Source organism: Pelecanus crispus, chromosome 14 (assembly GCF_030463565.1).
Source record: "Pelecanus crispus isolate bPelCri1 chromosome 14, bPelCri1.pri, whole genome shotgun sequence".
Lineage (NCBI taxonomy): Eukaryota > Metazoa > Chordata > Aves > Pelecaniformes > Pelecanidae > Pelecanus > Pelecanus crispus.
In genome coordinates this window covers 1,572,858-1,588,319 of record NC_134656.1, presented here as the reverse complement: position 1 = coordinate 1,588,319, position 15,462 = coordinate 1,572,858, and the positions used below count along the sequence as shown (strand labels likewise).

Here is a 15,462-nt window from a genome sequence, read left to right as displayed (position 1 = left end):
CCCTCCTGCAGCGACAGCCTTAGCTTTGTGTCCTGGAACAGATGGAAGAGGAAAAAAAAGAAACCCCTCCCTCCTTTCCCTGCTTGAGCTCTGCCTTGGCCCACACGAATTGACTGCATTTCCATTCATTCCCATGAGGTCAGCAAAGTCCACTGAGTAGATAGGAGGAGGTGCTGCCCGTGCCGGAACCTTCCAGCGGTGACCCAGGAAAGCTGCAGCCTGCACGCAGGCGAGGGGCAGCTCCCAGAGGGAGGGATGAGGGGGTCGGGGGGACCCTCTTCTGCCTGCGGCCCTGGCCAGCTCCGGTGAGGGCTGAGCACCCAGGCAGCTCAGGAGCGATGCTGGGTCAGACCAGCCCGCTCCCCAAACCACTGCCGGGTGATTTAACCCAGTGAGAAATGTTTTAGGTGGTTCAGGACCCGCAGGGTGGAGAAGAGGTGGTGCTTTACACTGCATTTACAGTGAGCAAAGTCTGAAGACCATCAACACGGGGTCAGCCCCAGAACATTAGTGTTGCTCTAAATATAGGCAAGGAAATTGAGTATTAACTGCTCAGCTTGAGGTTCCAATCTCCTTACCTGAACTGTACTGTAACCAAACCTAAACAGCAGCATTGCCTTTTGCTTCCTGGAGACAGCGAAAAAGTATTTCACCGGAGGCTAGAATCTAGCCCGTGAGCCATTTAGGCCAAACCTCCTCCTCTCCCAAGTATTATTGTTCCTAACAACTGAAGTTTGGCATTAAATGGATCAGAGTAGTGGGCTGCTTTCTGTTTCTCTTGTATGCAGAACGATGTGCACCTGAAAACGTACCTACGGGCTCCCCACTTCCCTCTGCATGAAAGGCTGTAACAAACGTCACTAGGAAACCCAGCTCAGGGAGAACGAAGGTCTGCCCGTCGCAGCAGCAGACCTGCCTTGCCGAACGGCTTTCCAGCTTACGCTACCCTATCCTAATGTCAACTGCTCATAGCCTGGGCAGCACCCACCTATCCAGAAGCTGCCTGGCTATGAAATTATTTAGCTGCTTGCAACACGTGGTCCGAGAGACTCACTTTTTCTAAAGCACTGCACTCCTGGTGCAAACCTAGCCATCACTTTGCTCCCGCTGCCCCTAGGCGAAAGCAATAGCTTTAAACCCAAAGTTGTGTCCAGCTGGACTCAGAGCTGGTGCCTGGCAGCGCACCTCGCTGCCGGGCTGCTGATTCCCACCTCCTTATGAAACCAGATCTTCTCTAGAAACATCTACTGAGTCAATGACAGCACAGGAGATGTGGGGAGGGCCGGGCAGGGGCAGCTCTGCTCCCTGGATCTTGTTTAAAAGTCTCATGAGCTGCCAGCTTGTGCTCTTCTCCCGGCCTCTGCAGCCCCCTCCCACATCCCCAGAACACCTCTTCCCAACAAAACAAAGTAACACCCAAAGATTTCACATTGCCAGAGATTCTGCAGACCAGGGATCTTCTGTATCATCATCTTCCCTTATCTTTGACTTCCCTCGTTGCACGTAAATAATGGAGATTATGGGTCCCTGGCAAATAAACCTGCAAGAAAAACAAGAAAGGAGAAAGAGAGGTCAGGTATGTCGGCAGTTTTGTCCCGGTTACTAGATTGGGACAACGTCCTGCCAGCCCTCCCGCTGCCACCCAACCCAGGCTGCAGGTAGGTAAAGCAAGCAGGATTGCTGGTTCAGTGTGCTCGCTGCACCTCTCCTTTCGTTCCCAAGCCTTAATTAAAGCATCACTTGAGGGGCTGGGAGAACTCCAGACGAGTGCATGCCTTCTCCTTACACGGCCCCAGCTAACGCCTGCGAACAGCAACGCCTACGAGCGACTGCACCGGGTGGAAGGCACGATGGTAACCGGATTGGTGCTGGATGGAAGGGCTGGAAGACGCTGCTGCGGAGAGGGAGCCCACTCCCACAGCCTTCCCACTGCTCCCAGTTAGTCCAAGATGGGAATTGCCACGTCTCTCTACTTCGCAGTGCTTTCATTATTGATCCAAGCACTGCAGGTCTGGAACTCGGTTTACAGTCATTTCCTTCTCAGGAGCGATTCAACCAGCCCTGTGCAGTGCACTGCCAAGGTCAGTACGCACCCAGCTGCCCCAGCACATGGGCTGCGCTGCAACGGGTCGGCTCGGGGTTTAGCGTCGCCCCGCACGCTGGTAACGCAGCCCTGTTCCGCGGGGCTCACCGCGGTGACAGCCCGGCTGGAACAAGGACGAGCATTCCCGCGGCAGAGCCCGGCCTTGAGGGTCCACGTGATGCAGGCGCGGAGCACCGGCTCCCAGTCCTCTGCATCCGCACACCCTAGGAAAGGTGGAACAAGCTTTGACACCAGGGACGCCCTGCACCGCTCGCCCTGTGCGTCAGCAGCAGCTCGGGCTTCTCGAGTGGCTCTGCAAGAGGGGGTTAAAATCCATTTCAGTGCAACTGAAAGAGCAGGATGGGTTCGCAGCGCCGGCTGTGCTGCGCTTGCAACAACCCCCAAGGATGCTCGGCGCCAGGGATTTTAGGGAAGAACAGGCAGCTCTGCTGCACTGGTCCCTGCTCTGGCCAAAACCCCAGTGCACAGCATCCCCCACGGCCCCCGCAGCACCAAGGGTGCTGCACCAAACCCTCCACAGCCCTGGCACCGCACCCTCCTGTCCTCCGAGCTCAGGGATGCAGAAATGCTCAACTCTGCACATAAGCCAGCAGCATTTTCCAGCCGGCTTGTTTGCAACCCAGTAAATTCCCTGTGGACATCCCATCCAGCAGCAAGTCTGGACCCAGCAGAGGAAGAGCACGCACGCGATGTCACTTCTGTGCTGGAAGCACATCATTCAGGATGTCACAACCTTCAGAGGAGGGACCAGCGGAGCTGAGGCCAGGGGTTGTGCTGGGAAGCAGCGGTGATGGTTCAATGAAAGCTGGGACCCACCTGCCCCACGGAGGGACCTGGGGGTCTCCCCGCTCTGCCAGCTCTGCCCACTGGCTCCTCGAGGGCTTCCCGCAGCAGGGGACAGGGCTGGAAGTCGCTGAAACACGTGCAAACCCTCAACCCAAGGGGAGGGCCCTGCTTTGCTTCGTCACCCCTCGTGCTATGCATGGGTGGTAATTTTCCAGGAGTTAACAGCAGTTTAATTTTTCCCCAAACTCGACCTCTGAGCTCAGACAGTTACATGGAAAAAAACTGGGGGCGTAGATTTAGCTCCCCCCTTCAGCAGGGGCAGGTCCTCTCCCACCGGGAACGAGCGAGGGGCTCTGCAGAGACACCGAGCGACAGCAACAGAGCAGCGGGAGAGACCTGCTGAAGAAAAACTGCCACTGCCCAGCAAATTACCCAAATCCCTTAGCCCTAGGAAATCTCATTAAAGAAATCCATGCCTAAGGAACACATTTCTAAAGGAAGAGGCTGCCTCTGCTGCTCGGAGCAGAAGCCAGGGCCACGGGGACGCTGCTTTTCGGGAGAGGTTAACCAGGAGATGCTGCCTTTGCAGGCTGCAATCAGAAAAAAAGCCTTTCTGTTTGAGAAGGCAGGCTGGCGAGAGGCACCCGGACGTGAGGTCAGGGGCAATCGCACGAGGAATTTTCTGGAAGATTTCCCCTGTGGTGCAGCTTCATTAGCAAGTAGGGCAGCGTTTCTGCTCGTGCTTCCCTGGAGTAGGAGCTTTTTCAGGGAAGGCGCTTGCTTGAGCAGCCCCGAGCTCACAGCTCTGAGACAGGAGAGCTCACTCCACTGACGCACGTTGTTTCAGGAGCTTGTTCAAGAGCTTTTAATCCCTCCACTGATGCCACTTATAGTTTTAATCAGCTCGAACGTTCATTCGGCATCAGCAGGATATGAACCAGCAGCCCATGGAGCCCTCATCCAGCACCTAAGATGACACTAATGCGTGGGTCACGGCAGAGATGGGAGGTGGCAACGTGGTCTGCGTGGTATCAGAGGGCTCAGCGCAGGGGAGGGAGAGAGAACCCAGCGCCTTCTCGCGTTAATCACGTTATCTACCCCTGCGTGGGAACACGGGGTATGAGGGAATGGGGCCGAGAGCCTGCTTTATCTCCTAAGTCCTTCCTCATGCTCTGTGCATATAAGTTCCTCCTTGGGAACTTCCTTAAATCCAACCGCAGCAGCCTCCCCCAGGAGGGAGAGCGGGGGGTGACAGTGAGCAAACGCAAACGCTAACACATCTGGCCAGAGGTGACGCGATCCAGTTCATCCTCAGGGCTTCGCTTCTCCCCAGGTAGAACCAACGCTTGCCCAGAAAGATGTCACCACTCCGCGGGGTGGCCCTGCGGTGCTGCACCCGCTGCTACGGCCAGGAAGAGGAACTGACCTTGCTTTTACTGTCCCACGGCTTTTGTCCATGCCAAGATTCACAAAGCACGCTGAAAACAGTCTGAGGTCAAACCCAACATTGTTTCAGAAATGAAACCGCTATCCTTTCCCTCGACTCGCTCACCTCTTCCTGGCCAGCAGGGTAAGGGCACTTTCAGCGCACGGTAAAAATTTGAGTTGAGTGGTACTAACAGACAAGACCTAACTCGCTGCAACAGCCCTGCTCGCTGACGGCTCACAGAGCCGCTGCTGATGTGCATCCGATCCCTGCCCTCCAGGTCTCAAATTCTGTAGGGCAGCAGTTTATTAGCAGGGCTCAGGAGTGGCTGGGCACAGCACCAGCGAACTCTCGCCGGGGCTAGGCACCATCACGCAGGGAGAGCAGATGAGCTTGCTCAGCGTCAGCTCCCGTTGCATTTTGAAAATGCAAAGAGAAGAACAATGCAAATGCAAACAGTTACTTTTAGCTGAAACTGGAATGAGCAAAACCAGTGACAGAGGAGGGGGAGTGCTGGAGTGAGCCAGGCTGCCTCGGCTGTCAGACACCTTCCTGCTGAAGGCAGCCCCCAAGATGCTGCAGCCTGCATAGATTCCCACCATCCACCTTGAGCATCCACCCCAAAAAATCAGGCTGTTTTATCCACAGCAAAAATATCACAGAATATGATCTACCAGAACAAGCAGCCTTCTACATGGATCACAACCATTGCAGTTTGATGTCCTACATGAATTAAAACTATAAAGTTTCCTAAATGTTTAACTGTAGATGGCGGGCAATGCTGCCACTTGCTCCCCTTGCTTCCGTGGCCATGACCACTGGTGCCGCTCCAGCAACACGCTCTCGCTGTACCTCGCTCTTCAGCAACTTCTCGAAGGGTTGCTCAATCCACACTGCACAAACCCACTACGAGGGTCCCGCGCCTGCCCTGGGGAACTCGGAGAGCAAAAAAGCCATGCCAAGAAAAAGATGTTCAGGTTGCAGGAAAGGAGGAGAGAGGAGAGCAGCCCCAACCTTCCAGTACGGACAAGGAGGGGTGAGATAGCCCTTAGTGTGCGGTGCAGGCACAGTGCTGGGCTATCACAGGGCAATCAAGAGAGGATCAGCAGGTACCCAGCACAATCCAGCCACTCCCTAATTGTATTAGAAAGGCTTTTGTCCTCTTTGCCCAAAAGGCATGCCTCAGGCTTTAGCTGAACTCCTCCTGCTGAAAGCCGGGAAGCACAGTGTTCAAATAAGAAAGAGAAAAACCTCTGTTTTGCCCAGGGAAATGCTGCCCACTTCTCCTGGGCTTACCGCCCCAGGGCCACCAGCAGCGCTGGTGAGGGGAGCAAGGAGATAAGCAGGCTCATCTCCACCCCAGACACCCCCATGTCCAGCAGAAACCAAGTCAGAAACACCTTCCTGGCTGAGAACTGACATTTAATATCTGCATTTTGGAAGGGTAACAGAGCATGAAGCCTGCCGACTGGCAGGTGTGTGCAGCATCCGTAGCAGAACTAAAGGCAGAACTGCTGGGACATGAAGCAAAATTGGAAGACACCAGTGGCATACCAAAAAATAAGCAAAAATCACATTGCCTGGGTCAGGGAGGGTTACGGTTTTCCAGGTTATGACATGAACCAAGGCTGAGCAGGGTCTGAAGCTGTCCTGGGGAAGAAGAACTCACTGCACGACCCAGCAGCACTACGAGCTACGCGCGAGCCCCACAGTTAAGTTGGAAGAGGTTACTTGAGTTTTTCAGTCAACTTAAACTACCCGAGAGCAGAATTCAGGCCCTGCTCTAAATCCCATTTTAAGCTTCTCAAGCGGGTTTCCAATTTAAGATTTGCATTTAATAACAGCCAGAGGTAGGCTGATTTGAATGCACAAATACACAAGGCATGAGGAAAAGCCCTATAGGAAAGCACACCAAATATTCTGCTGCCCCATAAACAAGCGAGACGAACGCTCCCCGCAGCACAAGGCTCTGGGTTTGCAGCGAACATATGGCCGGCGCCGGGCTCCTCTCTGGGCCCAGCAGCCACGCTATGTATGCCAGGTTGCGTTATCCAAGCGCATCCATCTCTGCTGCAGCTGTGGCAGTGACGGAGCCCATCGGTGCAGCCTCACGGCTGGCTCCGGCCACGGATGGAGGCAACGGGGTTTGCAGAAGGCAGCTGGGTTTTAAGCAAACAGCCCCGGGGGAGGACTGTCCCCTTGGTGTTTGTTATCCCTGCATGTACTATTCTGCAGATATGCACAGGATGAATTTTCCCTGGAGGGCACGGTTGCATAACTCAGCAGCATTGTGTCAGCACAGAGCTATCGTGTCAGCACAGAGATATCGCAGATGCCAACAGCGGCGGCAAACCCGGACCCGACCCTCTGCCACGCAGCACAGCTGCTCCCAAAAGCAGGAGGAGACCCCCGCCTTGCCCTGGGGCACGAGGTGGGGTGCCCTGCTCTTGCCCCAGCACTACCACACCCATCTTAAGGGCTCACATTTCTGCAGATTCACTCCCCCACCCTAATCCCCAGCCCACACTGGGACCAGTAGCGAGCCCCAGCCCCAGGCAGAAACAGTCACATCAATTACTTGCACCGGGAGATCTTAAGGGCATTAAATATTTTACGCCGGGGCGTGGGGGGGATGGTTTGTGGACCAGTTTGGACAAACCAGCAGTGACAACACTAGACCTACCCCATGGGCCTTTCCATTTCCATATTCCTATTTCTCTGCAAACAGCACACAGCTTATCTGGGCACACACACAGAGAAGGGATGGGCAGCACATCGCTTTACATATGCTGGGGAACCCTCAGGTGGGCAGCAAGGAGGTTTTTTAGCAAAGCCTGCCAAAACGCCCCCACCTTCCCCACCGCCCTGCTGCCGGAGGCTGGCTCTCAGGAGCAGGCTGGGTGCACGGCCATCGGCTGCAAGGCTGAAGGCCGGGTGTTTGCTGGCTACGGCAGCCATTTCATCCCTCTCTGCTCTCTTGTATCTGCAGTCTGCTCCGGTCCAGCAGCATCTGTGCTATTTCAGGGTGAGGAAAGGGCTGGGGAGCCCAAGCTGCAATGCCAGCACCTGACACAGGCAGGCTTTCAGAGGTCTGTGACCAGCAACACTCAGGCAGCTCTGCAGGAGCTTGAGAAGGACCTGGGCTGGGAAGACATCAGCCTCGCTCCTTGTAATCTGTAATTTTTCAGTTTCATTGAAGCATTTGGCCAGGAGAATCCCTAGTAACAGCTCTTGTTTACAGACAGCTTTGCCATGCAGGCAGCACCTCCCAGTCCTTCTGTGTCACTGGTCAGTGACGCTGCCAGCTACCCCACGTCCCTGGGGATCCTTCCAGACCATGTGTGACCACCCAGGCCTCAGGAATGGGACCTCGGAGCTTGGGACTGTTCAGGAACCAAGCTGGGGGGAGACGGGAGGGGACTCTGCTTGAAGGGAGGTGAGCTCAGTCTGAGTACAGCTCTTGTGTAAGCTTCTTTCCTGAGCAGACGCAGGTCTACAAACTCAGACGCTGGAGACCAAAGCATCCTACTGGGTTTGGGCAACTGCAGTTCACACCAAAAGGAAGTCCTGCCTTCAGCAAGGAAACGAAACGAGACAGACCCACGTGCCTCGTAGGTGAAAGCAAAGGAAACAGCTTCGTGCTGAGACAGACCTGCCACTCCACTCGGTGCCTGCTCACCGAGCCAGCCGAGCCCCGAGCTGTCCTGTCAGTCTCAGAAGGGAAGGTGCCTGGGCTAGACAGCGAGGTGCTCTCAGCACCGACCGCAGAAATTGAACCACGCAGCAGAGGAGGCAGAACTGGCAGCTCCTTCCCTGCCCCTGGGAGAGACGGATGTACCCACACCTGATGTCAGGGGATGCTCATGGGTCTCTCTGCCATGCACCAGCCTGCCTTAGCCACTGGCCAGGGCCTCTGAGGAGCAGGGCTCCTGCCCAGCCCTGCCAACTCTGCTGCGCCTCTGGGCAGCAGCAGGACAGGCAGCTGCTAATTCTGTTTCCCACCTCTACTTTATTTTTTGCAGTAGAATAGGTGGAAAAAAAAAAACCTCAGGAGCAGTGCTCTGATGAGTCACTATAGAAATAGCTCTGGGAACATAAAAGACTCCTTTGTGTCACTACGAAGTACATTATTGGGCTGGTACAGCAGACAGAATAATACAAAAACTGCAGATCACTTACCCAGCTGCAACGCACAGTGGTGCCCTGCCCTGAATTTAAGCAGCACATGTAACCTGGTCCATTCTGGTTTCAAGCTCAAAGGCATCAGGTCGATCTTGTGGGTTAGCAGCCAACATGTCTTTCAAGAGCTGCTTGATCCCCTCAGACATGGAAGTCCTGCGTTTCTGAGGGATGTGCAGCTCCATCTTTGGGTTTTCTAGCAGCGCTTCCCCGACGGGCACAATCTCGGTCCCCTGCTTGATGTAGGTCCCCAGCAGCTCCTTCTTGGTCTCCGCATCGATGAACGTTATCCTCTCAATCATGGCCCAGATGATGATGCCAAGGGCGAAGATGTCAGCCTTGGCGGTGTAGTGTCCCTCCCAGACCTCGGGTGCCATGTAGAAATCGGAGCCGCAAGCCGAAGACAGCCAGTACTTGTTCACATTCACATTTTTGTTCTCATGCCCACCCTCCTTGCCCCGAGCAGTCAGGCCAGCGCAGACCTTGCTCAGCCCGAAGTCAGCCACCTTGAGAACAGGGGTGCCAGACTTCTCAGTTATCAGGATGTTGTCTGGTTTCAGGTCCCGGTGGACAATATGGTTCTTGTGCAGGAAGGCAATGGCGCTGGTCAGCTGCAGCATGAAGCTCTTGTTTGTCGCTGGGTCGGGCCTTCGTGAGAGCACGTACTGGTTGAGGTCTCCGCCTTCGCAGAATTCCATGACGAACCAGAGGTAGCAAGGCTCCTCCGCATAGCCCAGGATCCTCTCACCTAACCAAAAGGGACAAAAGCAAGAGTGGGTTTTTCAGACGCATTACAAAATGTCCACACTAACTCAGTGCAGGCAAGGAACAGGTCTGGTTTATATGGATAGTAAAGGCCTTAGGAACATGACCGGGACCTATCACACCGCAGGGTACCAGCAGCGATGCTGGCACTGCTGTGGCTTCGCGTGCTTTGGGATCCCGTCAAGTGCACCACGTTTATCTGAGCCCATTGCCTGGGAGCCAGCTCAGGGACCTGTTCCCAGCAAAGCGCAGGCGTGCGAGTGAGACCGAGCACGTGCCTTCTCAGGTGCTCGCAGGGAACTTGGAAGCGGAGGGTTATTTTCCTGCGCTACTGTCAGGCAATTCTCCCCAGGCTCTGACAGCCAAAGCAGCAGAGACTAAAAGCACAATTAGCAGCGAGTCCATGGGGGCGGGGGGGGGGAAATCAGTTCTATGTGAATGCCAGCTCTCCCACCTGAGCTCTGCTGCAGAAGGCAAAGGCTGGCTTATACCTTACACTTTACTAGTATAACTGCAAGTGGGGAGTAAATCACAGCCCTTAACACTGTGCCAGCACAGCCTTGTTAAGAGCAGTCACACCAGTGGCAAAGCCTTGCAGCACGCTGGCTCTTCTCAGACTAAATTTGTGGGTTTAAGCATTGTGTTTGTGCTAGGGGAGCTCTGCCACTTCATACAGCTTTCATTAAGAGCCAACAAGTCTTTAAAGAGAGGAAACTGGAGGCCCAAGCAGCAAACAACATTTAAATGCAATCTCAGCCTCGCTCATTAGTGTTGCTACCCAATATTATGCTCCAAACAGCTTCTTCCTTCACTTACATCTCACTGAGCTCTTCAAGCTCAGAGCGTCTCAAGTCCAATTCACTGCATCTAGGTTTTACCTCCACAACCTCCCTGCCAAGGCAAACCACTCTCTTGCACAGGAACTAGACACGTGGAGAAATGCAACAGCTTCCTATCAGCTAACGGGGCCGGGGGTCTGCTGCCGGCCCCGTTAGCCAATGCCAGGATGCAAATCCCACTGCCAGACCCCACATCACCCGCACAGAGGACCCAGGTGACAGACAGAGCCTGCACACACAACCAGGGTACTGTCCTGCTCTAGGAACTATGGTTTTTTTCACCCTCAAGCACCGTAAGAGAGAAGCTGGAGGACACCACTCGCCTCTGCCACAGTGAACAAGTCACATGGATGAATCCAAGTGTTTTGAAAGCAATAACAACTCCACCCATTTGACAAAGTTGGGTTTTGTTTTAGCAAAGCCCTAAAGAACATGTGGGAAAGCAAACTTTCAGCAGCAGGTAAAGCCAAGACTACCAGGGACACCAAGCCCTGGGCTGACCGGCACCCATGCCAGCAACGGTCAGCGATCGGTGTGGGTGGGAATATTGGTTATTTGCACAAACAGTCTGTATCCATGGCTACTGCTATGGAAATGAAAGTCTGCACAACAGAAGGATTTGGCTGCACCTCCCTGCCCTCAGCAGAAGATGAAGGTTAGGTCTGGGGGATGGGAGGGACCGTCAACAGGCTGGAGGTACAGGGCACTGGGTGCACTTTGAGACGCCAAATGAGACCCCAAAGTGCTGGAGAGGGGCTCAGCACGTGAGCCCAAGGGCCAAGTGGGAGCAGCCCAGGACAGCTTGGCTCTGGAGACCAAAATCCTGACCAGGAAAAGCAGCTTCTCCGGCGCGAGTCACCCTTTGGTGAGACTAGCGTGACAGCATGGAAACTGAAGCACAGGCTGCTCATCCCAGGAGCAGAGACCTTTGCACAGCCAGGACAGCCCCAGCTCACACCGCTGCCACCACCTCGGGGTTGCTAAACCCCGGCGACGTCGCAGCAGGGCACAGGGCTTTGCTTTCCTGCTCCCCTCAGCATCCACGTAGCCCCGACACGGGCAGCAGGAGGGTTGGGCTCTTCTCAGCCAGGAACCGCGCCAGGATGGGCAGCACGGCAGAGCCCCACGGCACACAGGTGGGAGGGTGAGAGGATTCACACGGCAGCGCTGCCGACAGCCCCTTCCCACAGGGAAACGGCTCAAACACCGGCTTGCCGGCAGCAGGGACCTACTGGCTCCGACAAGCCAAGGTTTGTTTTTAGCAGAAGGAAGGCTCTGATTTAAAACTTGGCCCCTGAACCTCAGCGAGCGCAGGGAGGACCCCGCTGACCCAGCAGTAGCTGCAAGCACCGTGCACTTCGCTTTGGGTGGAGCGCTCCTAGGAGAGGTTTAAGCCAAGAGCAATATTTCCTCATTTTCTTTCTATAATCTGAAAGTGGTTTAGTTGTTAAATCATCTTCCTGCATTCAAAACAAACAGCTTTAAACACAAAGAGCTGGCAAGCCGCTTCCTAAAGATGAGATGTTAGCAAACTGAAGTCAAGCAGCCAAGAGCTGAAGAGATGCAGACGACGGGCCAGACCTGTTCTCCATCGCAAAGCAAGCATCCCCGCGCGCTCCCTGCCCAAACACAGAACAGCATATGCTAACCTCTCCATCCCTGCAGCGGTCCTCCCGTGACCTATCCTGGGAGCTCATTAACAGCTTGCTAATTTGCTTAGCATCACAAGGGGGGAAAAAAAAAAAAAAAATCTAATGACAGCAGAACCAGCATCCCACTGCCGCGTGTAACTTCTGACTCCCTCTGTGCAAAGAGGCTGCACCGGAGAGACGAGAGCCAGCAGCATGAAGCCTGGGTGCTCAGACCCATGGTAACACGCGTGGGCGATGCCAGGGCAGCCTGCGAGCGTGGCCAAGCACCAGCGGCGAGTGGGCGGCCCCGTGGGTGATGTGCTCGGGAGCAACACCCTATACCTGCTCACTTCGTAAGGCAGCTCCATCGCTGCTACGGGTTAGGAACAACACGGAGGGCACGTGGCCGCGCACAAGCCCTGATGGTGCGCATGTATCAGGGCACATTGCTCAAATACACGCCTCTCCTCCAGGCTCAGTGCTGGGCTTCCAGCTTCCTTTTTGCCCTTAAATTTATTATGCCACATCTCATTAAAATGATGAAGGTGTAGGCTCCGCACTGTAGCTGAGACCTGACATTGCCTGGTATCCTGACAGTTGCGCTCCCGATTCAGAAAGTCTCCAATTAATCCCCCACCCCGGTGCCCTGAGCCCCAGCACGTTGGCACAGCATCTGTGCAGGCCCGTAAATAGCCCAGCTGCGGTCGTGCAGAATGGCACGGCGGCACAGCTACGTGCCGGCTACCGCGGCCAGAGCGACAGCACGGCGGCTCCACGCACGCAGCTCGCACGCTGCGGGCAGGGAAGGAGAGCAAGCAGTCCTGGGAGGCTCACCTAGCTCTGGCTTTTGTTTTGAAAAATATTTATCGGTGCCGTATCAGACCCAAAGCTTGGGAAGGCAGCGAGCACAGCCTCTGCCGGAGCCTGTGGCCAGCAGATAACGCAGCCCGGAGGGCAGTCAGGAGGAAGGCAGATGGAGGGGAGAATGCACTCCAGTTTGGGGAACGAAACTGCTGCTCTCCGGCCTCGGGATGGAGAGCCCAGCTCTGCTCCCCTCTTCAGAGGGCTGCAGCAGGCAAAGACCTCCCCACAGCGGGGAAGTTGGGGGGCTCTCTCCCCACCTAGAGATGGGGGGCACCTACAGCTACCCAAAAGCTATCCCCAAGCCGTGCCATCTCTTCTCAGGGCGTGCAACATGGCAAGGGGGCAGGAAAACCCTGTACCTGCCAGGAAGAGCTTGGCTTCCTACAGCTGGACACGCACTCGGCAAAGGGAAGAGCTGGCTCCTTTCCCAGGGAGTCGTGCCCACGAGGGCATGTAAAGGAAGCACCCAGGCTATACAGAAATTAGGACACTGCCCTTCTGGCAGGGGCTCCCTTGGGTGGTTGTGTGTAGAGCGTGAAGGGAGAGGAGGATCAGGTCTGCATGGGAGAGAGCTGGGGAGGTCCGGACATGTCCCCCCAGGAGCGCGGAGGGGACAGGCAGGGCAGGGGCAGCGCAGGAGCCAGGGGTTTGCTCGGAGGATGGGTCTCAGCAGCCTTCCACGATGCCTGGTGTGGGGTTTGGAGGCTGCCTGCACTTGGGGGGCTCAGCTGAGGGGGCATGGGGAGACTGAGCTCCCCCAGGAGCATACAGGAGTCCTGGCACACAAATTTGGGGAAGGAGGGGGTTGGGGTGAGCTGGCTCCGGCTGCGGCAGGCTGGGGGACACGGGGGCATCAAGGAGACAGAGCTCGGGTATTTTTCCACATCTTCACTGCACATTGGCAGAGCTGGGTCTGACAAGCAGCCAAGGGAGCAGAGGAAGGGAGGGAGCGTTTCAGAGATGTCACCACTGCAGTCATGGGCTGTGGCAGGAGAAGGTGACCCCTGACAGCCCCGTGCTGCTGCTGAGGGACCCCCGGGGAAGATGGGGGTGTCAGCCCAGGCTACAGGCACTGCTGCTTCCAGGGCTGTCCCCACAGAGCCAGCATCTGGGGAGGGGAACGGGGACAGGAGAGCACAAAGAACGGCCCCAAAGCTGTAAGAGCTCGAGGGAGCAGACAGGGCACCGTAACGGGCTGCGGCCTTGGGGTGCTCCGAGGAGACAGGAACATGTGTCGGGTGGAGAGGGAGGAGATGTCCCCGTGGGGTGACTGGGGTGCAGACCGGCGAAGGTCCCCGAGGGACACACGTGGGCTGTGGTGCAGGGCAGGGCAGCGGAGGGAGCCCCAGGATGCGGTGTTACAGAGGAGGAGGAGGAGGTCAGCGCTGGCAGGGGGTGCAGGAAAGGCCTGAGGGCAGCACGCAGGGATGCTCCCCAGGGCTGGCTCTGAGCACGGAGGTGACAACGGGGTCCCTCAGGAGGATGGGCACAGGGCTGGGGTGCTGCAGAGGTGCAGGGCACAAGGAGGGACCCCACGGGCAGGGCACGGGGCTGCCAAGGTACGGGGTGGGGGCCCAGGGAAGGCTGGCCCTGGGAGCAGCACACAGACGAAGGGGAGAGAGTGGAGGGGACACACGGGCAGAGCCCAAGGGCACAGCACGGGGCAGGGCCCAGGACAGGCGATGCTGTGCAGGGGTCCCAGCGGGTGCTGGGGCTGGGGGGCAGCACCCAGGGGTGCTGGGGGCAGCAGGGGAGCCCCGCAGGGACAGGGCCCGGGGGGGGGGGTGATGGCAGCAGGGGGGGGAGCATGCCTGGGGCAGGGACCGCTGCGGTACACAGGGACCCCCGGGCTGGCAGGCGTGGCTGGGACGGCCAGGGGTGCACTGGGGGGGGTACACTGGCAAAGGGGTCAGTTAAGGTGGAGGGAGGGGGGCTGGGGGAGCTTTGGGTGGTCCCCTGAGGGCAGGGGATGCCAAGGAGGGATTTGAGCAATGGGGCGATGCTGGGGGGCACAGGGGGCCGCTCAGGAAGGGGGGGGGTGACACTAAGGTGCCCTGCGTGGGTATCCCAGGGGTTACCCAGCGTGGGGGCACTGATGGCAGCGGGGAGGGGGCAGACCCTGGGCGCTCAGGGGGGGTGCCCGGGCGGGGAGGAGGCCCCGGGGGGCGGGGGCCATGCCGGGAGGGGGCCGGGTACCTTTGAGGGAGGTCTCGACGAGGCGCAGGTAGAGCTGGCTGCGCTTGTTGCCGTGGCTCATGCGCTGCCCCAGGCCGTGCCGCTGCAGGACGCACTCCTCGAAGCGCACCACGTTGGGGTGCTGCCGCCGGAGGCTCGTCAGGGCCCAGAACTCCGCCAGCGCCAGCTCCACGTTCTCGGGAGCGTCGCAACGGATCCGTTTCACCGCCAACCGGGCGCCGCTGCGGCCCGACACGGCTTCGTACACCACGCCGTAGGCCCCGCGGCCGATCTCGGCCAGCAGGCTGTACCGCGGGGCGCTGCCGCCGCTACCGCTACCGCCGCCGCCACCGGGGCCGGGGCCGGGCCCCGCCGCCGCCGCCATGGGGCCCCGCCGCGCCGCCCTCCGCCGCCGCCGCCTCGCCCTTTGTGTCCCGCGGCGGCCGCCGTCCGCCACCGCCGTTTCCATGGCACCGCCGCGGGGGGGGCCCCGCGCGCCCGCCGCCGCCCCCCCCCCCCCCCCCGGGGAGCGCCGCGCCGGGGAGCGCCGCGCGGGCGAGGGGGCACGCGCCGCCGCGTCGGAGGGCGGAAAAGCGCGCCCTGCCTGCCCCTTTAAGCGCTCGGCCAATGGCGGCGCGGCGGGGCGAACCACTGCGGCGGCGGGGGGGGAGCGGCGGGAGCCGCGCCGGGACG

At 57.7% G+C, this 15,462-nt stretch overlaps 1 protein-coding gene across 1 annotated transcript; it reads right to left on the bottom strand.

Moving 5' to 3' along the window:
* Positions 1-279: 279 nt before the first annotated feature.
* STK35 (serine/threonine kinase 35) lies at positions 280-15,253 on the bottom strand. Its single transcript, XM_075721138.1, has 3 exons — positions 14,791-15,253; positions 8,496-9,243; positions 280-1,540 (listed from the first exon to the last, which is right to left on the bottom strand). Exons 1-2 carry the CDS (start codon positions 15,236-15,238, stop codon positions 8,531-8,533), a joined length of 1,161 nt encoding a protein of 386 aa, XP_075577253.1. The 5' UTR covers positions 15,239-15,253; the 3' UTR covers positions 280-1,540; positions 8,496-8,530.
* Positions 15,254-15,462: the final 209 nt, after the last annotated feature.

Excerpts from the sequence above, each read along its gene's own strand:
- STK35 (XM_075721138.1), bottom strand. The coding sequence starts at position 15,238 with ATGGAAACGGCGGTGGCGGACGGCGGCCGCCGCGGGACACAAAGGGCG. Across the intron at positions 9,244-14,790 it reads CGTCGAGACCTCCCTCAAAG|GTGAGAGGATCCTGGGCTAT; the intron begins GTACCCGGCCCC and ends CCTTTTGGTTAG.